The sequence below is a fragment of the Plectropomus leopardus genome, chromosome 9, assembly GCF_026936395.1.
Source record: "Plectropomus leopardus strain MGB_pleo_1.0 chromosome 9, ASM2693639v1, whole genome shotgun sequence".
In the NCBI taxonomy this organism is placed as follows: domain Eukaryota; kingdom Metazoa; phylum Chordata; class Actinopteri; order Perciformes; family Serranidae; genus Plectropomus; species Plectropomus leopardus.
In genome coordinates this window covers 12,849,865-12,876,273 of record NC_142184.1, presented here as the reverse complement: position 1 = coordinate 12,876,273, position 26,409 = coordinate 12,849,865, and the positions used below count along the sequence as shown (strand labels likewise).

Below are 26,409 nucleotides of genomic sequence, written 5' to 3'. Positions count from 1 at the left end.
AGCAATTGAGAAGAGTATTCGCCATAGTTGCTTTTAGCACCCTCAGAAAAATGTGAATATCACATACAAGTTACAATATCCCCTTACATCTGACGAATCTTTTCCTCTCCACGTTACTGTAAATCAAAGACACATCTATGATTTGCAGTGCTGGACCCAGCAAAAAACAAACTATCGTTTCTGACACACTGCCATATACAAAACAGAGTTGAAAATTCAAACACTCTGCATAACAACAATCCTAAATGTGTCCCAAAAATTGCTTTCAGTGAATGGTTATTTCATTCTCAAAGATGCAGGTTGCATTTACAAATGAGCCATTAGGGATACCTTTACATTGTAGTCCTTTTGCAGCTTTTGATATTTATTACTAACAGGAACAACGACTGATGAGAAATTGACAGAAATAGTTAACTTGCTCTAAAATTGCACATTTTTTACTGTCCCCTGGATGTCTTTTTCCTTTTTATTTTCTCCCACTCTTGAATTTGATACAGGTAGTGTGGACAGCATATTCAGTTTGAATTTTCTAAATGTGGTCTTTTTTAAAATGTTGCATTTTCTGATTATGACATATGGGATATGCCAATATTATTTGGGCTTTAATAGCATTATTTGGTAATGTATAATACCCATTTGGAAAATGCATATCAATTAGGGTTTTTACCACAGTTTGCAACACATGACATCTCATCTGTTTAAAGTGCTATGCTGTATGTTGTCATGGGGATGTTGTACACAAACTGAACAGGGGCTGGTGTAGAAATGCATTCCCAAAAAAGGCCAACATTGCTGGTTGGAAAAACAAACACACCTACTTTTAAATTGTATGAAAGACTTTGATATCAAAAAGTTTTTGAAAATGCACAAAATATTGCAAAGCGACCATTTCAAGAAGTTGGCTGAAGGAACGAAAGATGGAGGCTGTGTTCGCAGAATTGAATAAGTCTGACACCAGTGAAAACCTTGAGAAAATTTTGATGCAGAGAAGCAAAAAGACATGCGGCTCCACCGTTCTGTGGTTTGACACGATAAATGGCATGTTAAGGCACTTTAATTGGACTATGCACGACTGCATGTAAAAACAGGAATATTAGTGTATTGTCTATTTTCATTAGTAATGTAAACCACTTACTAGCTATGTTGTTTTTGGAATAAGGGCACAAAAGTAATACTTTGTGCATGTAAACATAGTTACAGATACTGTCTCAGAATGAAGATAATCTTAACGGTATATTAGGATGGTCAGACCCATGGTTTTAATGATTAAAGCTCACATGTCAATATGACAATATAATGTGATGTAACCTCAGATAGTATGACACAAGTGCACCAGCAATTTCCAGTTTATTTACATTTGTCTCACTTGTTGCTTTAACATGACAAAACGCAATGCACAAAATTTAGCCTTTAAATACATTTAACTTTAGTTCATGATAATATTCATAGTTCACAACATTTGTGAATTAAATAAATGTACTCCCAAAGGCAAAGCCAGATACTTTTTTTAAACATGAAATCAGTACACGTTGGGAGTGAAATTCTTCCAAGTAACAGAAAACAAAACAGAAACTTAAACACTCACTTCCCATTTAATTGAAAGAAAAAAATCTCTTCAGTCAAACATTCTGAGGGGGGAAAAAAAACTATTGTCACACACAGTGGACCATTTAGTGTGCCCCGCATCCATATTCAAAATGGGGCAGAATGACAAAAAAAGGGCAAAAATAAAACTACAATCCTAATAATATGAGGGGCAGATTAACTGCCTCCAGGTGAGGAAGGAAATGAGGAAAGAAAAAGATCCTTACAGTGACCTTTTGTTGATCATTGTAACACCTCAGGCGAACAATCAAAGGATGGGGTTGCTTTGCTGCCTTGGTATCAAACTCTGACCTTTACAGCTGTCCATCTCTGGCTCTGTAAACAGATACAGTCTGAGCAGCGCCCCGCCCTCTTCGTCCACCTCTAAAGCCCTGGCTCCTCCGGAACCGTCCAGGGACCCCAAAAGTCTCCAAATTGCGCTTGCGCTCCTCAGCCCATGTCAGTCTGAAACTGTTGGTTGACACAAAAAGAAACAAGCCTGCAGCCTCACACACAGGAGAAACTAGAGTTTGAATTTTGAAGATGAAAAGTTGACTAGTTTACCTGAACTTATTATCAGACGAGATGTTGTCAAAGAAAGACTTTGCCTTGTCGTAGAAGCATTTTGGGCCAAAATGATCGTCCTCTGAAGTCGAGTCTTCTTTTTCTTTCTCTTCTATCTCATGATTTCCATCTGCAGACAGATTTGTGAAGTGCAAATAAACTGGAAGACTATGGAGGATTGGGCTAGGTGAAGGTTTTTCTGAATTCAAGTTTCTGCTTAAAATGTCAACAAATCTTAGCACATGTGCATGGAAAATAATACAGAAGATATATATATATATATATGATCATGTCACTGGCCAAATAATTCATGGTACCAGAATCAGTCTTTCATGCTACTGCAGAGACAAAAGGTGACAACACAGCATATTAATAACTGTATGTCACAGTATGAAGTGTCAAACTGAGTGGCTCTTTAAAAACACATTAGTCAAAAAGGCAGATGAAAATGAAGTGGTGCATTTGTGATCACTTAAGCTTATGAACTAACCTTTTATATTCATCCTGTCCTGCACCTCCTTCTCCAGCTCTTCCTTATTGAACTGTGCATTCGAAGAATCAAAATCAAAGTCTGTGTCAAACTTAAGAATGGCAGACGGCACATTTGCCACCATCAGCTGACCTCTGCTGCGGTTCCTGCGCCTCCGAGCTCCTGGGATTCATTTGAGAAAAAGCATTGAATGTTCAAAGGACTTTTTGTAATTTGTATGCAGAACGTTCAGATTTTTAAAAACTGGAACCTTTCACGATTACCTTGTCTTCTTCTGGGTGGCGGCATGTTTTCATAATTCTGCTGCCGAGTTTCCTGCTGAGTATTGGGCACACCTGGGCCTGACTTCACTGAAATTTTACACACATTACATACATTTACACTTTCTTGCAATTAGATGGACATTCCCTGAACACACCCAGAGTTTTAAAATGCTTAAAAAACTGTTAAACAATCCAAGTAGGTCAATTGATGAGGATTATATTTTATTTCACCTTGCGTGACTGCAATTCTGTATGCTTACTCGTAGCTCCAGTGCCCCTTCTGGTTTGGGAACTCTCTCCTCTGGGCCTCTGGGGCCTCCTTCTCTCCCACAGCTGCTCCCGCTCCTGGGGTGCAGTCAAGCCTCCCGTCTGCCTCGATCTGTCCACATGGAGGGTTTGAACAGCCTTTTCCACCATGGGGCCCCTTCTAATGTGCAAGCCTGGGAGTATAGGCCCTGCATGAAGAACACAACCAAATGCTCTGGTATGCAAATAACCTACTTAAAAGTATTCAGCTCCACTAAGGGTGTTGTATTATGGTCAGTTTACTGGCAATAAATTTGCATTCATTGACTTACCAAGGCCAAGAGCTGCAGCATACTGGTGATTAAGTAGAGAACTGGCAGCAAGCTGGTTGTAGGCGGGCATCCTTAGGGGGCTAAACGGTCCAAGAGCCGAGTAGACGCCTGGAGAGCCCACACTGGATGACTGAGTAAAAAATGTTAAGACAATTTAACACCAATTATCTGGTTCTTTTTGTTTGTCAGGTGTGAGCCATGCATTTCTTGTATACCTGTACTATCGCAGGATCCGGGGGAAGGCCGTGGTGAGATCTTGGTGGTTCACACAGTGTGATATCCTTGATATCACTTCCACGGAAAGTGATGTACTCATAGATATCATCTTTGGGTGGTGTCGGTCTGTCAGTGGGCCGTCCCTCCGTTCCAAAACACTTGACTAGTTAAGAGAAAATGTTTGATAAGGCTAACAGAGTCACAGTCATGTTTAAATTGTGCTACTATATGTCAATATCTGCATAAAAAACTCATGCAGACAGGCTCATGCTGACCGGCTGTCAAGCACAGGCCCACACCACTCACCTTTAGCCAGCACAACAGTGGAGTTCACTTTATCAATTGTATACAAAATCCCCTCATAACGATTTTGAGCCTTTGAAATTAACCCAATTTTACAGCCAATGTACGGCTTTGCTGAACTCATGGCTGGAGAATATTCAGGTAAATATCTTAACCTATAAATCTCATCAGGAACTCAGGTGCCAGCATTAAAACCATGTTGCGACCAGAAACAATTTATAGGCGACCGCAGGTGACTTGAAACCACGCCCACTGATTGAGCCTCATGCTGCATTCACGTGCTCCACGGATAGTCCCAGTTCCCCAGGTGGAAAGTTGTCTTCAGTGTGTTCATAAGCTTTAAGATGACATCTGGAAACAACATAGAGACTGGAGAGGATGATTTATTTTCATTGCTCAGTGCATTGATAAACACTTTGATAACAGGTTAAAGCTGTATAATGAAAGGTAACTTTGTCACAGACTTGTTGCTGCTAAAGTGCATCCCCTAAAACTGATTAGGCCTTCTAAAATATTGCTTTAAGTAACAACAAATACATTTTTAAATAATCTAATTGTCACTTTATGTGGACAACAGCTAATGGCTACAACCTAATACAGTATTACAAATTACATAAGGGCAAAAAATTGACATGCAAAATGTAAATTAATAAAAAGTTTCTATTGCCATCAAGCTTTGGTTGGCAATGTTTTTGCATTGGTCTAAATGACGTCAACTCTGCAACTTGTGCAGCCCAACAAAAATGTATCTGATTCATTAAAAACAGAGACAGCATATGTATATATACATATACATACATACATACACACATATATATAGTTTATTTTGAACCTTTTAATTTTATATGGAAAATTCTACATTCAATGGTCTAAAACGGTGCCACACATATAACAACAGAAAATAGAAATCACACACTTTGAAACATTATGTGGATTGAATTATTGTAAAGCAATGAAAACGATACAAGTTTGCAAAGTCTAAAGTATTTTTCTGTAATGTCTTTATTGCTTGTTGAATGATTCCCCTGTGTGGCTTATAGCCTAAAGTTATTGTCTTTTTTTGTCTTCTTCTCAAATAAAATAATAACAAAATAATAATAATAAATCATCTTTGTTTAAATATTATACGAACTGAAATGATATGATAAAACAATTCTCTGACATTCCAAGTTATTGTTCTGACTTGAGGGAGCGTTTAATTGAATTTTACCGATTATTCCGACATTACATGAACGCAGGGTTAAATTTACGTGGCTATGAGACATTTAGTCAGTCCCGGTGCTGAACGTTTAATTTATGACACATCATGCGTGGTATTTAGCATCACTGACGATTATGATTATTTGTAAAATTTAATTAGAAAGTGTGTGATGTGGTTTGTTATTCTGACAATTATTTTTGATAACTTTTGAAGTTTTTAAATAAGTTTTTCTTTACTATTATTTATTATTTTGCCACTATGCACTGCTGTGCCGACAAGAAACCAAACTGCTGCAACACAACTAGTTAAAAATCGTCGATCTGCACTCTTAAGAGTTTGACAACCACATAGCCTCACACGCTCTCTGTCTGTGAGCGCCGAGCCAGCTGCTGCGGGTCTCCTGGAAAAAAATAGCAACAACGCAGCCATTTTGGGTCGTCTACGGTAAACTCGAATGGATACAAAATGCTTCTACACTGTGCATAAATCTGCAAAAACATGTTGTACAACAGAGAAACTCTCTCAGAGAGTCTCCTCGGTGGGATAGAGATCCTGCAAGGGTAGCTCTGCAAGTGGTATTGTTGTTTTCCCGAGGAGCTGTCAGACGGAGCAGACTCTCCACACTGCAGTTTGCGACCATTTGTTCCAACCTTTATTTTCTCCGCACAGCCAATCACAGCGCCCGGCGAGGCCGCGTCACTCAGGGTGCATCCAATCGGCGCATGCGTCTCACGAGCGAGCGTAGCTGGGCAAAGATGGCGGCGGGCTCCGATTTGCTGGATGATGTTTTCTTCAACACAGAGGTGGACGAAAAAGTAGTTAGTGATATAGTCGGATCTCTGGAGTCTGAACTAACAGGAGCAGGGCAAGTCAACATATCCACCGGAGTCCCGTCTGCAGCAAATCACACCGGCAACTCAGCTGTAGGTAGTAACTCCAATGTTCAGAGCAGCAAAATGGGACTTTCACAACAAGAGCTTGCTAAAGCAGGTAAGATAGCTGCCCACTCCGGTTAGCTAACATTAGCTAATTTTGGTCACGTTGTTCAACTGATTTGAGCTTACTTGGCTTCACTTGTGTGTTTTGCGAAACTAATGCGAAACGGAGAGTTGTTCGACACCCCCCTTGTTTTCATGTGTTTCCGCTGCTGTAGGGACAGGAGGTGTCATTAACAGTACGGGGTCCCACGGTTCAGGCATGGATGGAGCAGCCGGGACCACATCGAGCATGACAGCCGCTCAGAGTCAGCCCAAGTCGGGGACAGCTAGCGGAGTCGTTACGGTAGTATCAGATGCGGCATCTGGTGTTAAAAAACCCGGGACTACTGTTGTTCAAACTTTGAATGGAAGTACCGTGGTGATGAACTGTCATATCACCGGAGGCGGCAGCAACTCACAGCCCGCTGTCACGCTTGTCAACAACGGACCTGTCTCTGTGAGCAAAGGAAGCGCAACAGTTTTATCTGCAGCACCGAGTACTATTATACGAACTTCTTCAACGACAGCGAGTGCTGTAATCTCGTCTCAGCCCTCTGTGAAAAGTGTACCCACAGTCACGCTTGTGAGGCCACCTATGCAAACTCCCACCAACACCTCGCAGAGCAACCCCACAACAGTTTTAACATCACCAGCCGTCAGTGTCACCAGCACGGCTGGCTCGCTTGTCAACAAGTTGGACTCCACCAAAACTGTCTTGCAGACTGGTGTCGTGGCTTCAACTGTTGTGACCGGGACAACAACGGCGACCATCAGGAGCCCCACTGTTTTGCAAAACTTGAGGACTTCAGTGCCGTCAACAATCGCTGCCACTCCTCCTGCAGGAATACGAGCTATTGCTCCACAGGTGTTGGCCCCTCGACTCACTCAGCCTCAACCAAACGCCCCAAATATCCAAAACATCCAACTCCCTCCAGGTAACTTTTTGTAAATTTAACAAATTTAAAGCATCCGGTAGTTGTATCTGATAAGTTAGATGTGAAACAATGTGTCAAGCTGCTTGTAAGAAACTGGCTTCTATCAAACACAACCGCACCTTTGTTAGTACTTGTAGACATGTCTTTGCTGCTTTATCTGAGACATACTGTTGTACGCAGAGAGGACACAATGGATTGTCACATACAACAGATTAGAGGTGGACAAGGTCCTAACTGCAGACCAGATTAAAAGGCTTGAGGGCAGTCGGCCAAGTTATTCCTGCAATAGTATATCAAACTAAAATTCTGTTGCAATCTTATAATATACTTTATCTTGTCAGAAACCATAGCAAGCTGTTCTCAAATCAACAGCTATTTACTGTGTGTGTGTGTGTGTGTATTATAAACAGTCTGCAAAGATTATTAGTCTCTGACATCAGATATTACTTCAAAGTTTTGCAGCATGAGATTCTGATTTTACCCTCAGCAGCTATTAATGAGATAGTTTCAGATTTTCTTTTGCAAAAGAAAGTATGCATTGTTTTAAAATGTCAGTCTAAATGCATGGAAATATGGGTGCTCTGGATGGGAGTTCCTGTGTTTGAGTTATTCCAGTGGGAGAGTGAGTGGTCAGACCTAAATAAGCTACCATAAAACAGGATACTTAAAGGGACAGTTTACCTCCAAATAAAAATGCATATTTTTCCTCTTATTTGCAGTGTTATTTATCAGTCTAGATTGTTTAGGTGTGAGTTGCAGAGTGTTGGAGATATTAACTGTAGAGATGTCTGCCTTTTCTTGATTATAATGGAGCTAGACAGCTCTCAACTTGTGATGCTTAAAGCACCCAAAAAAACACATTTGGAAAAACTCTTCAGCAATGTCTCTTTCCAGAAACTGAGACCTGGTTACTCAAGATAATCCATAGACCTGATTGTGTGCAACTCCATGCAGTAGCTCTTTTCTTTATACTGAAGTGCACCAACCAACTGTATCACTGTGTCGAAGGAAGTGTGCATCTACTGCTAGCTTACCCAGCACCACTGACCTAGCTAATGTTATAGCTTGTCAGTCGAGGCGGACGCCATTAATGTTTACATCTTGTGCTGTAACATACATGAGGCCTTCGTCCATGAGTAGGTGCACGTGTCCTTTTGCACAGTGACTCGGTTGGCTGGTGTAGTTTGGTAGAAAGAAAATATTTCCTACATGAAACTGCTCCTTACAAGGTCTGTGGGTTATCTTGAGTAACTGGGCTTGAGTTTAAAAAAAATATATATATTATATACAGTATATATCATCTGTAACTATATGACACATGTCCAGTGCCATATAGTTCCATTATATTCAAGAGAAGGCAGACGTCTCCACAGAGGATATTTCCAACAGTTGGCAACTCATACCAAAACAATCTAGACTGATAAATAGCACTACAGGTACAAGGAGAATTATGTATTTTTTTTTATTTTGGGGGTGAACTGTCCCTTTAAACAACAAAACTTCATTCACACCATTCTATAACATGTATCTACCTATAGCTCAGCACAAGGAGTTTTTACTTTGCGTAATTCTCCTGCACTGATTCTCTGTAACTTGTATTAAAGTGCTAGCAGCCAGTGTATTACTATGTGATGAAGCCCAGTGACTTATCACCCAGCCAGTTACCTGTTCAATGGGGAAGCTATATCAAGAGACTCAAGTGTGTAGTAACACACTGGCCTACAATATAGGAAAAATATTTTACTTGCTTGCAACACCTCATGTATTACATTTTTGATTTTTTAAAATATATGGCACCATGTTTGTGGCTCATTTTGGTCTGACTGGTTGCTTACTGCTTATAAATCTTTGAACATAGACCTCCCAGCTCAGGTAATATCCATGCGTCAATAGCTTACGGATAAATAATTCATACCCCCTCATGTCAGAAACTAAATGATAACATATAGTAATTGATGAGACCAGGATCAGACTGGGACAGAAAAGCCTTGACATTTGACATCATTTGCCTGCTGCAGGCATGGTCTTGGTTCGCAGTGAGAGTGGGCAGCTGCTGGTGATTCACCAGCAGACCTTGGCTCAGATGCAGGCTCAGTCGCAGTCTCAAAGCGCCATGACTCCACGACCTGCAGCCCCCACCAGCACTCCACCTGTCCAGATCACCTCTCTACAGGTACTCTGACTGCTGTGCACATAGGCACAGTCACACACAGAAAATATGACTCATTGATGTTAGACAGTGATCTGATATATTGGATCAGTATATATTTGGATATTTAACAGATCAGGTGTCAGCCAGATGGGACTGATGCACTTTAAATACTCTGTCTTTGTCAGTGTTGTTATATTTATACTGTAACAGCGCAGTTCTGCATACCCTTTTTGAACCGTGTAATTAACACAAGCTTTACAAGGATGCTTGGTGTGAACATCTTTACTTATAATTATGAAGTGAGGTGTAGTTACAGTCTTTAATTACATTGCACACAGAAAGATGATCCCAATCATTTTCACATGGTGGGATATACAGATTTGAAACTGCAAAGAGAACTTGCATTGGATCAACTATTATCCTCTGAGACTGCTCAATATAGGTATCAGAAGATTGTCGTTTGGTGAGAAAAACTGGGCTCGGTGCATCCATAATACTATACTGAGCATCGTTTGATCATCCCGTCAGAGTGACGGTGTACACATTTTTAAAAGTTACTCTGCAAAGGTTCCAGTGTCAAGATGGCCAAAATACACGGGGCACAGACATGGCAAGTCCCACACTGCATGACACACTTAGGATAAAATGTAGAACATGCAAACCAGGCAGTCCTTGAAATTGATCTAAAAGGTCCACATTACCATAAAAACACCCACAGACTACAAATGAAGATTCATTCATCTCTGTTGTTGACATACTGTATATATGTGTGTCTGTATAAGTGTACTATCAGAAGCGTTTGGATGAAATTATCAAAAAGCAGTGCAGAGGTGAATTTAATGTGTGGGAATCTTTCTTTCTATGAGCAAAAAATACAAGCATTAACCAGTGAAATTAAACATAAGCTTTTTTATTCAACACTCCTTTTTTACACATGCAATTTAGTGATATCTCCATAGATGTGGTCTTGACCATTCTTGAAAAAAATAGACAGTTTAGTTGGAGACAGAGACAAGACTGACTCAATTACATCTGAGTACAGATGTAATTGAGTCAGAGATGAGACCTTGAAAAGCTAGTTTGGATGCTAGTCTTGAGACTAAGACTGACCTCAAGTACTACAATACTGATATGCACACAGGGAAGCTGGCACACAACCACACGTGACAAAGACAGAGTCTGTGTAGCAGGTAAAAAATGGTGCTCTGCCCCCACTATGTGGTGAACCATGTCTGTGCCCCATGTATTTCAGCTGTTAGGCCCATTTTGGTATATGGGAAATGTAAACTAATATTTTTTTTCGAGTTATAGAGAGAAAACTCTAGCCCAGGGTTTTTCTTTTTACAGCAAAAGCACAGTCTATCTTGATACATTTTATAATGCATTTAATTACAGTCGCATTAGCGGTTCACTCTTCCTGCTTGGTAAATGACCCATTAAAATAATTTTCAGAGTGGACTGATTTAATTTAGCTTTGTATCCAACTTTAAAATGATTAAAGAAAATGAAAGAAAGTGGAAAATTGTTAGTGAGTATAAAGATTTTTCCTCTTTCTTTTTCCTTCCAAAGGGATTATAACGACATATATATATATATGTGTACATATATGTATATGTATATATATATAGTAAAATGATGTGGCTAAAAGAAATTTATTAGGCATGTTAATTGGAGAAAGGAAATTTAATAGTACATCATTATTTGTTCCATTATTGTCACCTCTACATAGTATCAGATGCTCAACACCTCCTTTCATATCCCCTGCTGCTCTACAGGCTCCAGGCGCGTCACTGCTGGCTCGCCCCGTTACCCCCACCACTATCATTAAACAAGGTTCTACAGTCCAGACCACTGTGACGGCCACCACCACTCTGCAGAGGCCTCCTGTGCTGCAGGTAACTCCACCACACATCCCATCTGGGTATTTAATTCTCTGTGTACGGTATAAAGTTATCAAATCATCAAATGGCATTAAAAGTTACACACTTCCAATAAACCAAATCTAGTTTGTGCTGCCACTGAACCGTCTGTTAGAATGGGACAATCAATTTAAAGCAAAGCATTTGCTCTGTTTGAGAGCAATCCATTTGGTTTAAATTTAGCCACCGACATTGAAGATGATTCACAGAGTAAAACTTCCTTACCACCTGCTTTGAATGCAGGTAGATAAAGTTCTACCTGCTGCTCAGAATTTTGAACTGCAATTGCTATAACCAGTGCACAGCTAACTGCACCGCCTGTGACTCAGAGAGACCGATGACATCAACGTTGTAATTGCACCTCTACTCTCCCCTGCCCACATTACTCCAGATATTAAGTGCGGTCTTCATGACCTCATTAAAATCCAACCAGAAGCGATTCCTCATTTCCTTAAGTCAATTCTTTGCTAGAGTAGCTTTTCTTTTCGTTTTTAATGTTCCCTGTGCCCACTAACCTCACAAAATAAGCCCACAAATTTTGCTTCAGTCATTGTGGTCTGGCTCTGCTAAAAAGGCCTTTGCTTTGGATTGCCAACAATATGCACAGAAAGAAATGTGATTATCCAGGACACAAACTAAATCAGTCAGAAGTTTGAATCCAGTCAATGTGTTTGAAGAAGGTTATTTTTAATTTTTATATTCCACTTCTCATGGACTGTGTTTGTTCTATCATTGTCTACCTTCTGGGAACAGCTCTGCAGCTCTCATCCTGGAGAAGATAGAAATAATTTCCCAGAATGTTAAAGTTGATAAAAGGCTTTAACTCTTTTTTTCACTCTACGGACAAAGTAATATTGATTTCCTGCTCTGAAATGCTTGATAAAAAACAGGACCAGAAACAGTATGTGCAATGAAAGCGTCAGTTGTATTTACATTTATTCTAATTTCTGCATCTTCTCTGTGCGGCCGGTTTATAACTTTCTTTACTCACTTACTTCAAAAACTATTCTGGAATTCTGTTAAAGGTATACTATGCAGGAATTTGCGGTTACTGTTTGTAAACACAACATTCAAACTTTTTTCCTCCCTTCAGAGCTTGTATGTAAGCTGCAAGCTACTTTACTGCTGTAGTGCCTTTTTATAGGCTGATACTTTTGCAAGTTAACAAAGCTAATCCCAAGCACCTACCTGTCCAATAGAAAACAGACGAATTCAGCACCGCTCTTCATCTTCTCCTTCAGTGCTTGCCAGTGAAAGAGGAAGTCAGCCCCAGATTCACTCTCGTTTTGGAACGCGCTATGTTCACTTGGCATTTCACCTGGCTATATTTGTGTTTTATGCTGCATTGTGTCCATGTTTTTTTTTCTTCTTTTGGATGTTTGCTACCTGATTTCTACCTTTATGTAAAACTCCAACTTCTCCTGCGTGCTGTTATTTATTGTGGTCTACACACCACTGCACAAATGTTGCAGCCCCTAAATGTCCTAACCACAAAAAAATAAGAAGAAAATTCAGACAGGGCAGAGTCTCTGCAGATAAATACGCCTCATCTTTTGTCTTTAAATTGTTTTTTCGGAAAATCTTGCACAGTGTATCTTTTAAGATTAATACATTTTACTGAAGCTCATTGAAAAGTTTTCATTGTCTATTTTGTACATCATGTTTTAAAAAAATGTATTTGAATTTAGGTTTGGAAAAAGAGAATTGTTAAACCTCACTAGAGTTCATGTTGTATGTGTAGTATATGAGTATCAGTGAGTGTGCTGGGTTAGCAAACATACAATATCTAGCAAAATTCTTTCCAGGAAAAACAAAGCTTGGGGAAAAAAGATGTCTTAGTAAAGTTGAACATACTGTGCCCCGGGACCAGACATGTCCGAACTGTTGTTCTGACCTTGTCATTTTCCTGAGTCTTATCTCATGACTGCATATCCACTGACTTATATAGAACACCATCATGCTGGGAGGAACTGCCACCAGCCCGGGACAGCCGCTGGGAACGCCGACCACCGTGCAGCCTGGATCTGCAGCCACAGCAGTTACACAGAGGGTAACTGGGACCCCTGTCACTCCAACAGCTATCACAGCTGTAAGAGAGAAGTACTAACCTTGAATGCTTTTGTTTTTGTAATCCTTCAAAGCTAAATGTACAGATACGTATTAATTTTTAGGGTATTTTTGTGTCCTTCTTCACATTTCTGCTGTATTTTGGATATGAATATTGAAAAAAAACATTTTTGTGTATGTGCTTGCAGGAGACACTGGAGAATGTAAAAAAGTGTAGAAACTTTTTGTCCACATTAATAAAGCTGGCATCCAGTGGAAAACAGTCATCTGAGACAACGGCCAACGTCAAGGAGCTGGTCAAGAACTTGCTGGTACATTTCTTTCCTCTTCCTCTTTTTCTCTCTTTTGCCATCGTCTCCATCTCTCTCACACACAACAGGTCTGTGTGAAAACCTGATCTCTTGGTCTTCATCTTCATACCTTTCCTGTCATTCTTTTGATCTGTTTTCTTAATGTATGTGTTTCTGTTCTGATCTATCCTCTGTGTTTACTCTACAACAGGAAGCGAAGATAGAGCCTGAAGATTTCACCAGTCGGTTATACCGGGAGCTCAACTCCTCACCGCAGCCGTACCTTGTGCCTTTCTTGAAGGTGAGATCAGTGTCACACTGGCAGCTGTGCAGATGTAACATTTAAAGGAATACTTCACCTCCCAAACGACCATTTGTATGTCAGTTACTCACCCCATGTTACACTAAATTCCTGAAGAAAACTTTTTTTTCTCGCATGCCTCCGGAGAACGAAGAATCCAAAAGCTGAGAAAATTAGTGATGAATTGAAGTAAAAGAGTAATATGTTTACAAATGCAAAACTATATCAAACATCTGCTTACAAACTCTCACAAAACTCTTGTAGTCCAAGTCTCATTTATGCAGTCGTATGATCGGTACTCAAACAGACACCGCCTTTGTGTTAGTAAAGTGAACGAAAAGTGAAAAAATGTTGCTCTCTTCAAAGCCAGACTCCATTGAGAAAAACAGTAATTTTACCTCTCGGAACACAGGAGCTGCTGGATCATGAGGCTTGAATTATACTACAAAAGTTGTGTGTGAGTTTGTGAATTGATGTAGTGATATGGTTTTGCTGTTGTTAAACATGGCCCCCTTTACAGCTATTCATCAAGAATTTTCTCCATTTTTGGATTCTTCCTTCACTGGAGGCATGCTAGAAAAACGTTTTCCTCACAAATTCAACATAACTCAGGGTGAGTAATTAATATGCAAATGTCATACAGGAGGCAAAGTATTCCTTTAATGCTGCATGTTGGACGCTGTGTAAACTCAAACCTTGTTTGATATGTACCTGCTAAATGATGTGGAGAATTCAGTTTGTTGTGCTTCAGTGCCTCATGCAAACTTGAAATGCTTTTAGACCAACTTAGTTATGTGGTTTCACCACTCTGCTCCTAACCAGGGTTTACACTGCTCAGCATTAATACATGTCTTTTCAGTACAGCTTACCACAAGGTTACTATAAATCAATATAGATTTGCAATAATCCTGTTGCAGGACATACGTACACATAATCTACTCCCTTTAGTGTCAAAGATAAAGTACTTGAACATTGTTACAGTTGCAGGTTGTTGCCTTTACTTTTCATAAAATGACCAAATAATTAAATCCTGTAACATGATGCTAATTCTCCTCTTGTGCAAACACTGTTGCAATAACTTTTAATGAAGTCAACGACTTCTAATCAACGACTCTGTTCTGTAAACACATTTACACACAAACTGGTACAATTGTGTGGTTTGGTTGTGCTGTTTATTGAACTGAGGTTTCAGAAACAGGTTTTGTTCAAACAGTTACGACCTTGAAATTAACCTGTCACAGCAGTGTGGTACGAATGGGATGAACAATGGGTTTATTATCCTGCATCAAACACAAGGTTTGTGTGTTAAAATTGTATAACCGCAGCATGCTCTGAAATCCTTCTGAAGTGGTAGTAGGCATGCAAAGTTCTCAAGGGGAGACAAAAAGGAGTCTTTTCTCTAACTGCACTGCATAGTTTGTCTGAGCATTGTGTACAGCATAATGACACGGCTTCCTGCTACTCCTCTTTACAAATTGCAAAATAAATGTACAAACATGAATTCTGTAGTGTACACCAAAATGAGTGTATGTGCACACAGTTGGTCAAATGCTGAGGAATTCTTTCTCTCACCATCACATAAGTCTCTTAGGACCCTATTTATCCAAAGTGGAAATTAGTCAGTTAATCAAACCGCACAAATTTTGCTGTCCTCTGTCTACCTGCAGAGAAGTCTCCCAGCACTGCGTCAGATGACCCCAGACTCAGAGGCCTTCATCCAGCAGAGCCTGCTGCCTCAGCCCAGCACTCAGACTGCTGCAGCAGCCTCCACAGCCCTCACAGCTGTGGTGCTGAGACCTCCTCTCTCCACGGCTACCACGACACCCACCAGCACTGCCGCGTCCAAAACCACAGTTATCAGCCTCACTCAGACCCCGCACAGTAAACCTGGACTGGTAATTTATCATAATGTGTCTGAATTCAGTCTCTGGCATGCACACAAAATTGGAGACCTTGTTTTTACTTCTATTCTGTCTGTGCTTTTATGTCTCATTCTTTGTCCATGAATGTGCGCAGATAGTGCCACAGCAACAGGGGACGATGGTGAGGCCACAGGTGACGCTGGCTCAGTCTCCCATGGTAACACTCAGAGGACAATCTCATAGCCGCATCATTGTGGGTCAACCACAGGTGGTCAGACAGCTACAGACAGGTGAGTGATCAGCAGCCACGTGCATGTTTTTTATCTTGTCTTTATTTTTAGTTATTTTGTCTGTATTTAATCTCCCATCCATTTACTTTGCACAGTGTGAAAGTGCTGCTACCTTGTGGATACTATCTGTAACTGCAAGATACTAAGATGCCAAATGTTATACTTAAAAAAAAACAAAAACAAACTTAAATTAGCTTCACATCATATTGCATGTTTCAGTTGTTAAACTGACATTTTTAACTGTAACTGCATTTCTATCCTGCTCAGTCAGTCATTTGCCTCTGTCTCTGTGTGCGTTTATTAACTCCAGCAGTGAGGCCAACGTTGGCTCCAGGGGTCAAAGGAGTACAAGTTGTCAGTCAGGCCTCTCTCACTTCTGCTCAGAAGAACAAGCTGAAGGAAGCGGCCGGGGGGACCTTCAGGTCTGTGACACATTCAGATACATATCTTTAGCATTTCTTAAAAACTGGCCTCTAAATAGTTTTAGAGGTCACAAATGAATTGAATGTTTTGTATTCTGACTGGCCTTGGAGAATATACAATTTTCTGTATTTTTGTTACATTTGATGTGAGAACTATATTTGCAGTTACTGTTAAAGATATGCAAATGTACTTTTAAACACATGAAAAAACATATATTTGAAAGTTCTTTGAATTTATTTCCTTATGTGATGGTAAACTAAATATCTTGGGTTTAAAGCCATAGGTTGGACAAAGTAATTTTCTAAATTCTTGAAGACCAAACTATTAATTGATCAATTAAGAAAATATCAGTTACATTAATCTATGATAAAATTGCCTTTATTTATTTTCACTGATATCAGAGTGGTTGAGATGATACCTGGGTAGACACACATATGCACGCCTCTTTTCCAGTGCGATGCAATGATGCACCACCTGCTAATTTTAGCAGAAAAAGGGAATTATTACTCTCACTGGCACAACACACTGTATACAGGATATTATGTTATCCTGCATAGAAAACACAGACTGTTTTTGGTGATTTGGTCACAGTGTTATTTAATGATAAATTGATTAATACAGACACATTTGCTAATTTATGCAGTAATTATCTTAATTAATGACTTCATAAGCATAACTGGTTGTTATTGGTAATATATCATGGTAATTACACCTTTTCTGTCATTGTTGACAAAACCTGAACATTAATCTGTATTTATAAAAAGAGTAGATCTTAAATGTGACCTATAGGGGCAGTTTGGCTGACAGACGGCATTTAGTGATAATAAATGCAGGTATAAATAGGATTTATTATACAGGCCTATCCTATCGGAGAGCATTAGATTGTATGGTGTAAATTATAAACTGGTTTAAATCTGTGAACATAAAATGATTGATAATTAAAATAAGGATAATAGTTATTTGATGATATACAAGCATGTATGACTGTTGATGCAGTTGTCTCAGGTTGTCTCGCAATGAAAGAGAACCAAGATTTTTTTTTCAATGAGAACACCTGTATTGTGTGTTTGGATATATTTTTGGGGAAATAAGTAGGGCACTTCAGCAGCACGGGGATTTTAACTCCCAAAACTGGCAGAGTAACCACACTATCTGTCTAAAAGATAGTTCCTGTAATGGCATATGTTTGTGTTTGCAGAAAATGAGACAGTCTGAAATGGTGCTATGGTGCAATCTTTATTAATATCTAAATATCCCTGGGAAAGAATTTTGGGAGGTCACAACAGTGTCTGCCACAGTGTCATTTTGAAACTGACCACTAGTGGGCTCCAATGATAGAAATATTGAGATGCAACACACAGTTGGCCCTGGAGATAGTATATATCTGTGTTATGCTTTGATATATGAACTGCACTAATGGTTTGATAAGTGCTGTTGTTTTGTCAGACTCAGTATTTAGGTTGGAGGATGAATTGTTTTAGTATTCTCATTTTTCTAGCTGGTTTTTTTTCAAGGATAGGAGACTGCCGCAGCTAAATGAAACTCTTGAGTTTGTTTCAGGAATGCACTGATTGTGAAGTTCTGGGCCAATAATGATACCTTAAATTAACAATTTGGCCGATACTGATTTCAATGTCTTTTTTTGTTTTGTTACCAGGGAAAGTTTTAGTACCAGGGAAACAAAAAAATGTCATTGTGAAACAACTGTTTTAAAATAATTCAGCCATTCATAACCCCGTCTTTAAATGAGCATAAATTCAATCATGCAAATCTAAAAAGCAACCTTCTTTCACATGAAAAACATTTTTTTAAACTGCTTCAAAAGCCTTTTTACTTTAAATAATATATCACATTTCCCTCTCTTACCTCTATTTTAAATTGCTGTGAAAACATCAACACATTTCTCCTTCAGACAGCTGTGTTAATTCTGGTTTCTCAGCAAAAGCTGCATTTTACATTTTACATTTTACATAACGCTGAGCACATCATGAGAATGTTATGATTTACCTTCGCCATATGCTTACTTTTACTGAATAGAGCTGCAATGCACCATAATGTAACTGCAACTTTCATCAGCTGTTAGTTTCGGCTGTCAGTTGCTAACAGCTAACATTAACTAGCTCCTTTCCTGACGATTTTGATACAGATTTGTTGGTCACAATGTAGCATGGGTAGGATTATATAAGTTTATACTTCTTCCAACTCCCTTTCGCACATGTAAATTGATGCAATTTGTGGATGGAATTCATTATGTTTTTTTTCTTTCTCTTTTGTTATTGATGTATTTTTAACCCTGGTTTAGTTGTGTTTTACCTTTGAAATTAAGACATCAATCAATTAAGTATCAGGGAATCAATAGGGTGCGCCCAGTTAAGCGTTAATAGTGAGTTTACTGCATCCATTCATTCGAAGGTGTCCCAGGAAGACCTCAGTTCATCCCCAACACATTTTCTATTGTTTCAGTCTTTCTATTGTATTTCTTTTGTTCCCCTCTGCTTTTTAGCTTGTGCAAAATTGCTGTGACACAATAGACAAACAGCAGCCACTGCCACGGGTGAATGTTATCTTATTTGCTGTTGGCTGATGGCAGTAAACAAGGCAAATATTGGGCAAATAAATCGGTGCATCCCTTGCTCATTTTGTGTAAATATACACAGACAAAAAAGAAATCTCAGTTTTTCACATAAAAAGGTGTAAATTGTGTCGGTGCGTATGTCTGAATCATCACTTTTTGTTTCATCCAGGGATGATGATGATATCAATGATGTGGCGTCCATGGCGGGAGTCAACTTGTCTGAGGAGAGTGCTCGTATCTTAGCAACCAACTCAGAGCTCGTTGGCACGGTGACTCGCTCCTGTAAAGACGAAACCTTCCTCTCCACCTCCTTACTCACCCGCAGAGCTCTGGAGATCGGTGAGACACATGACAGAAAATGTACATCGCGTTGCCTCAGTTGACACGCTCGCTCTAAATCTTAATCAACACTCCTCCTGTTCTGACAGGTAAGAAGTTTGGTGTCAGCGAGCTTGGCACAGATGTGATCAACTACATATCCCACGCTACACAGCAGCGTCTACAAAACTTGCTGGAGAAAGTGTCACAAGTGGCACAGCAGAAAAACATAACCTTTAAGGTGAGTATTAATTAAAGTAATTTGAGAGCTGGTAAAACCCTTTGCCTTTTACTGTTGTACAATTTTTAACCTTCCTTGAGACGTCTTTCTTCATACATACTTCAGGAGGATGAGCGATGTGAGCAGGCCAGCGATGTGCGAACCCAGCTTAAATTCTTTGAGCAGCTGGATCAGATGGAGAAGCAGAGAAAGGAGGAGCAGGAGAGAGAGATTCTCTTAAAGGCTGCCAAGGTAACAATAAATAAACAAGGTCACACAGTGTCATTGACAGGACAAATCTTACACACACTCATAATTGCATAGACAATTGGAGTGAGTGATCTCAGGTCAGTGTCATTAGTATACTTTTCCTCTCCTGCTAACTCACTGGAGGACAGATCTGCTAACAATGAGCGAGTGAATGAATAAAACAATTGATTGAATAAATTGAACATATCCATGTTGAAATATTAAAATGTCCTCTACCTCAATGCAGTCTCGGTCACGGCAAGAGGACCCTGAGCAGCTCCGACTGAAACAGAAGGCCAAAGAGGTAAGTAGATGCCCGATAAGGTGGCCTGCCACGCTAATTACCTCATTGACTTGTAGAGGTCAGCAAAATGATGGAGGTCATGTCCATATATATTATGTGTTATTGCTCTTGTGTTTACATGCATATTTGCTTACATAAAAATGTCACCAACATGACAAGCCTAGAAGATGCCAGAATAAACAACAGGGTTTTCACGATCGTTATAGGACTTGGATGCACCTGCTAAGTGTTTTTTCACAGCGCCTAACAGCTGAAATTAGTGGGGCACAGACGTGGTGCATTACGTAGGCAGGACGGAGCAGGGTTGTTGTTTTTTTATCTGCCACATAGACTGTCTTGGTAGAGTGTGGTTGCTGCCAGCTTCACTGCGTGTGTATTGAGTTTTGCCAAGTGATAATGCAGTTGGTTATGCAGGATTTGGAAGCATATGTTGTATTAACTAATACTTAATTAATAACCTGGAATGTGTTAACTCCAGGATGCATCGATTTGATTGATTTATTTTCATATAAAATGTAAAACAACCACAAGGTTGCTCTGCTGTGTCACATTGCCTCTGGTATGATGAGGTATTCATTTTAATCAGATTATACTTGTTTTTTCATAGAGTTCTGTAGTTTTTATCTGTTGGAGGGCTGCAGAGATGCACTTAGAAAATATAGTGAAAAAAATATAGTGTGTGTCTCCTTTTTTTAACATTGTGTCCGCTTTCCAAATTTTAATGTTTATGCGGGTCCATGAATGCAGTGCTGGCAGACCTCTTCAGGTTTTCTTTTTCTCCTTTGTGGAGTCACATGGCGGATTACTGATCTGTCGATCAGCTTAGAGTAGATGTAGTCAGATCAGTGGATGAGAGGAGGAGCTGCTGAAGAGACAGTGAATGCAATCTTTTAGACACAGTGCAATTAATGATTATGTTAATGTGCCCAGAGTACGCGCTGCGCTCCGAGAATGTGGGGCAGTGCATAACAAAATTGTCCGATAGCGCTTGTAATGAATGGTCCAGCTCCAAAAATACAAAATCCATTGTGTTGGCAGATGTTTTGATCATGGTGGACTGCCACAAATAAAAATAATGTGTGGGAAGCCCCGTGTTCTAGTTATTTTTTAGGACAATATATTGTCCACCAAAAGTACTAATCATGACAGGCCTAATGATAAGTAACTGTATGATTTGTCTTTGAGAAGCCTTTCTGATGAGTTTGTCTTTGACACTCATTTGGTCATTGTTTGTAATCCAGATGCAGCAGCAGGAGCTGGCTCAGATCAGACAGAGAGAGGCCAACCTAACGGCGCTGGCAGCAATCGGCCCAAGAAAAAAACGGAAAATGGACTCTCCTGTTCGGGGCGCCAGCGCAGAGGTGAGAAATATGGAGCCACATGGCATAAATGGGTTGTGCTTATTTTTCAATTATTTCAACTCTACAAAGAAAAGGTCAATAGTGTCATTCGTGTGTTTGCTCCGTTTTACGCCCCAGGGCTCAGGGTCGGGCCCCTCTCAGCCCGGAGGCCCCAGTGGAGCAGGCTCCAGACAGTTTATGCGACAGCGCATCACCCGAGTCAACCTTAGGGACCTGCTCTTCTGCCTGGAGAATGAAAGAGGGACCAGTCACTCACACCTGCTCTATAAAGGCTTCCTCAAATAGCACCCGCATTAAAATGACTAGTCTCGCTCAGTGGCATTAAGGAAACAGAGTTGACTGTCAGCTCAGACCCTCTCTGCCGGTACTTCCTTTGATCACCCACTGCTGAATGATGAGACGTCTGTCTGTGGGAAGAGAATTATCTGGAACACTGGAGAGACGCCTTCTTTTAAAAGCCTCCTCAAGCACAAGTCTTTTGTATTTTCAGAGGAGCAAAATATTTGAACTCGGCCCTGATTTCAGTGCTCCTCTCCGCTCGGTTTGCTCTTCAGAGACCAGTTGCACCCAACCACACTTCACTCATGCACTGCCTCATGCTGCACACAAGGAAAAAAACGTCTTAAACTGAACCTAGCACTTCAAATCCGAAGACCTTGTCAGTGTCATTTGCACTGACATCTGTGTTGTAGCAGCAAATCTCTGTGAAGTGGTTCCATTTTAGATGAATGTGCAGCATGCGGGTGTAAAAGCCTGCTTTTACAAAACTGCAGTAATTTTCTCGACCATGCTAACATAAACACTCTGTTTATTTAATTTCCCAACAGAGATTTTAATTTATCAAACATTTATACTATATTTTAGCTCAGTTTTAATGCCTGTGGATTGTTTTAAAGAGACTAATCTTGAACTAGCCTTGTCATCTGCTGAGTTGCCTTCTTAACAGATTAAGCCATATGGATTAGAATATGTTGATGAGCTTCAGTAACTTCATCAGTTCTCTCCGGATTTGTGGGATGATTGCTTTGTTGTTTTGTTGTGCGCTTTCTTTGTCTTTGCTTGGTTGGAAAAACAAAAATGATTGTTTATATGTCATGTGTCGTGCATGACGTTATCACAGGTGATGATATTTTGAACTCTCACCACCAAAAGCATTTTTACCTTGAGACTTTTGTACAGTGGTTGAAAGCAAAATTCCACCTTTTATTCAGATCGTAGCACATTTACTACAAAGACAACATACTTAACATAACTATCGATCATTTCTTAAGCAAACAATACTCGAGGTAAGATTTTTTCTTACCTCAAAAGCAATCAGTAGTTTTCAATAATTTCTTTAAACTCAACTGAACTTTCTATCACAGTGAACATCCTCTTCAAGGTAGCAGTTTGTTGCACATATTTCAAAAGTCTATAGGTTTTCTTGTGTGTTTAAGAGGACCTATTATGCTTTTCCTTTTTTTCATCGTATAGATAATGTCACAGTGTCGCAGGTTTTCATATTAAATGTGGCCAAAGTTTGAAATAATAAGGTAAACATATGTAAAAGTTACGTATGTGAGCAAAAATCTCAGGTCTCTGACCGTTTGAATACTCTGTTTCCATTGTTTTTTCTGCTTTCGAGACAAGCTGACGTCAGGTGTTGATGAATTTCTTTATATGATAATCTGCTTCAGGCACACTACTGCAAGTGTTTACATTACGTAGCCTACACTGCTACATGTAGCTACATGCTAACGTCAGGGAAACATGTAGTCTTGGTTGCTGATGTTGCTTATTTGTTTGAAAGGAGGAGCTGCTGCAGAGGCGAGTGAAAGCAAACTTTTATACCCAGGGCAATGTGCGATTAACCTTCATTTTCATCGTGGCCTTGCGTTCTTCAGCTCTGTCTGTGCCCAGAGTATGCTCTAAGCTCTGAGAGTATGGTACAATGCATAACTGAGCGGTATATACATTACAACAGCACTTCTAATGAACGGTCCAAAAAAATCTATTTGTGGCAATAGATATTGTTGTAATAGCCGGTCACCACAAATACTTGAACGTGAAACCCTGTGATTTCTGATCATATTCAAAAGTTTTTGGTTTAAAAGCTTTTGCGATTTTACAGGGTAGAAAATGCCACAATACTCTGTTAAGCCCGGTATACACTGTGCGATTTTGTACTGTCCCAGACAAAAGATGACCAACGTGAAAGAAATGTGGCGATATCTTTGTTAGTGGCTCTAAAACATTGGTCCTACATCACACAGTAACAGAGGTTCAAGGATGGCTGTCACAGTCTTATGATCAAAGACAGCATGAGATAAAATTCTGACAGTATCAGAAATTTGGGATGAGAATCTCACTATGTGACAGCCCCACATCTACTAACCAACCAATAGGAATGCAGCTTGATTTGACGCACTGATCAGCGCAACAGAGATAAATGTTAGTAATTAGAGCTCTTGTTTTTTTCCTCTCTTCTTTTCTTTGTAAAATGTCGTATCTGTTCAGCTGTAATTTTTATTTATTTATTTTTTTTTGCCAGCAATGCTGGAAGCTATCTTCATGAAATGAAACATGCACTATTGTGCATCTTGTCGCAAAGGTGTCATATAATCCCATGAGGGATGGGCCACTAGGTGGCATGACACTAAAATAAAAGCATTAATTCATTCATTCAGTCCTTGCAAAATTGGCATACCAAGTTGGCTTCTTTTCCCCAGCCATGACGGCATACACATTCTCCTCCTCCTCTTCTTCAAAATATTTTGGGACACACAAATGCCACTATACCGAGGGCTCGATTTGTTTGTTTTCCTTTTTCTCTTACCACCGCAGCAGCATAGATGGATGACGCATGCTGATTGTTCTTTTGTATTGATGTCGATGGACATAGATCATAGCTTGTGATTCAGTAGGAGATGTCATTGCACAGTCTGCATACATCAAACTTGATGTCGTACACAAGTTTGTTAAGATCCATGTCCCTGAGTGTAGCTTGCACTGAACTTCTGAGACTGCAGAAATCTCAGAGTCTGCAGGAGGCTTTACAGTCATTCCCTGGGTGCAGTGAAGTTGCAGAGCATTGATGTATAAAGAGAATGGTGCAGAGATGCTGAAAGTGCAGATAGGGATGACCAGTTAATGTTTACCAATTAGAGCAGACTGAACTAAAGTTGGATTTCTGACTCGAAAAGTCGGAAGAACTTCACCAACCCTAACCTCAAAATCCACAATGACTGCTCCGTGCATCAACTGTCGTGAACTCTATAGTAATATACTGTCCTTAGCACTCCAGTCTCATTTGTGTCTCATTAAAACAGTCGTACAGGCAGTACTGTCCGACTTATATCTCTGGACATGTTGCTACGGTGATTGTATGTGCAAAATGCAGCGTGATGTGTTGTTATCCTCTTGCATTGCTAATGTTGGCTAACCATGCCAGCACTGGTTTTGCCAATTATGTTGTGGTTGTCTGAATTGTGGTACAGGATCACGGTCAACTCAGGTGTCATTCCCAGCTCAGACTTCTGAGGCAAATAGAAGGCAGCATCAAAGAGACAGGCGCTAAAACAGAGCACCTCAGGTGAATACAGGTGCTTCAGACAGTATGAGGAAAATAAGGTGTATTTTTAACATTAAAGCATGTCAGGATGTTTCACTAGAAACTCAAACAAGCATGAACCTGAAAATGAGCATAATAGGTCCAATTAGATGTACGGGTTGGAAGCTCAATATCCCTGTTTTTAAAGATCCAAAAATAGTGAAACATTTACATAATGAAAATAATAATGTGGTTTTGGCTCTGTGTTTCCTAATGTTACCAACAAGCTTTCAAGTAATTTTCCTTCCTTGTGCCAAAGAGCTACAGACTTTACCTTCGACTAAAATATCTTGGGACGGGATGTTCACTGTGATGTATCTCAAGCACATTTTAATCTTTGCTTTTTGTACTATAAAAAAGATAATGGACATGCACGCCTAATGGATCAAAAGTAGTATGCTATAATTTGGAAATGAAGTGGTTGTTAGTTATGTAAAGTATCCAGGCTCAGTAGTTCATGGGCTATAATGTGTATTTCAAAACATTTAGTTTGAAAGGAATCCCGCTAATGTTTTTAATGACAGTCATTTAAGCGAATCATACATTTTCCTGTAAGTCATATGTCCACATTTTTATATTTATGAAGGATGGAGGTCATGTTGGTAAACATGGGCATGTAATGCAGACTGAGGACTGCACTTTGACAGATCACTTTTCTAAAACTAGTCGATCAGATGAACATACCCACTTTGTAACTTTTTATATTTTTAGTGCACATACTAATTTTGATCTTTATACCTTTGTCATTTTATGAAAGAATGTTTATCGGCAAATTTTATTACTGTATATATTTAAGTTTGCTATTTGTAGATTAATCAGTTGACGACTTCAAATCGGGCAGATCTGTCTTACTTTTCATACACAGTAGATGTGACAAATAAGACATATATGATACTTTCTTGCCAATATATTGTAAATTTTGCACAGCCACTTGTTTATATGTAAATAACTGAATTTAAAAAAAAGTTTTTAATTGCTATTTTATAATGGATTGAAAGAGTATGATCTCTATTAAAACAAAAAAACAACAACAAATATTTTGATTGTCTATATTATTGTGGGAATTCTGGTCTGTCAGCTGTTTACAGAGTAATTCACATTGAAACTTAAAATACTGAGTGCAATGAAGTGATTGTTGCCCTGCATTTACTGTGAGCTGTCAGCAGTAACAGTGAACACAAACTGTTCAAAAAGCAGTAGAAATAAGTTAGAAAGAGAAGTTCATGGTTCCCACAGTCATGAAATTTCTGAAAAGGTAATGAAATTAGAAAAACTTTTCCAGACTTGGAAAGGGTTTGGAATTCACAGAATATTTGGGAAAAATTGTTTTGGCTTTTGTTTGTAATATCTTCATAAAGATGCCAAAATACTGTGTAAA

At 39.5% G+C, this 26,409-nt stretch overlaps 2 protein-coding genes across 3 annotated transcripts; one reads left to right on the top strand and one right to left on the bottom strand.

Moving 5' to 3' along the window:
• Positions 1-1,330: 1,330 nt before the first annotated feature.
• On the bottom strand, positions 1,331-4,421 carry lsm14b (LSM family member 14B). The gene is made up of 8 exons (XM_042491681.2): positions 4,002-4,421; positions 3,695-3,858; positions 3,480-3,609; positions 3,162-3,356; positions 2,902-2,988; positions 2,639-2,800; positions 2,149-2,278; positions 1,331-2,055 (listed from the first exon to the last, which is right to left on the bottom strand). The coding sequence occupies exons 1-8, from the start codon at positions 4,120-4,122 to the stop codon at positions 1,899-1,901; spliced, it is 1,146 nt and encodes a 381-aa protein (XP_042347615.1). The 5' UTR covers positions 4,123-4,421; the 3' UTR covers positions 1,331-1,898.
• Positions 4,422-5,898: 1,477 nt separating this feature from the next.
• LOC121946867 (transcription initiation factor TFIID subunit 4-like) lies at positions 5,899-26,066 on the top strand. Of its 2 annotated transcripts, none has more exons than XM_042491670.2 (16): positions 5,899-6,189; positions 6,353-7,111; positions 9,130-9,284; positions 11,039-11,158; positions 13,131-13,271; positions 13,438-13,560; positions 13,751-13,840; positions 15,508-15,735; positions 15,857-15,992; positions 16,306-16,414; positions 19,160-19,329; positions 19,419-19,549; positions 19,655-19,780; positions 20,025-20,081; positions 21,323-21,442; positions 21,560-26,066. In XM_042491670.2, the coding sequence occupies exons 1-16, from the start codon at positions 5,922-5,924 to the stop codon at positions 21,725-21,727; spliced, it is 2,901 nt and encodes a 966-aa protein (XP_042347604.2). In that variant the 5' UTR covers positions 5,899-5,921; the 3' UTR covers positions 21,728-26,066. The 2 variants fall into 2 exon arrangements, with proteins under 2 accessions (XP_042347604.2, XP_042347603.1); XM_042491669.2 differs by having other exon boundaries at positions 5,900-6,189; positions 16,303-16,414.
• The last annotated feature ends 343 nt before the right edge of the window (positions 26,067-26,409 follow it).

Bases quoted from the DNA above. Each gene is read 5' to 3' on its own strand.
- lsm14b (XM_042491681.2), bottom strand. From the start codon at position 4,122: ATGAGTTCAGCAAAGCCGTACATTGGCTGTAAAATTGGGTTAATTTCA. The intron at 2,989-3,161 runs GTAAGCATACAG...GTAAAATTTCAG, and splicing joins AAGGGGCACTGGAGCTACGA to TGAAGTCAGGCCCAGGTGTG. The intron at 2,801-2,901 runs GTAATCGTGAAA...AATGAATCCCAG, and splicing joins GCCACCCAGAAGAAGACAAG to GAGCTCGGAGGCGCAGGAAC.
- LOC121946867 (XM_042491669.2), top strand. From the start codon at position 5,922: ATGCGTCTCACGAGCGAGCGTAGCTGGGCAAAGATGGCGGCGGGCTCC. The intron at 19,330-19,418 runs GTGAGACACATG...CTGTTCTGACAG, and splicing joins CCGCAGAGCTCTGGAGATCG to GTAAGAAGTTTGGTGTCAGC. The intron at 20,082-21,322 runs GTAAGTAGATGC...TTTGTAATCCAG, and splicing joins TGAAACAGAAGGCCAAAGAG to ATGCAGCAGCAGGAGCTGGC.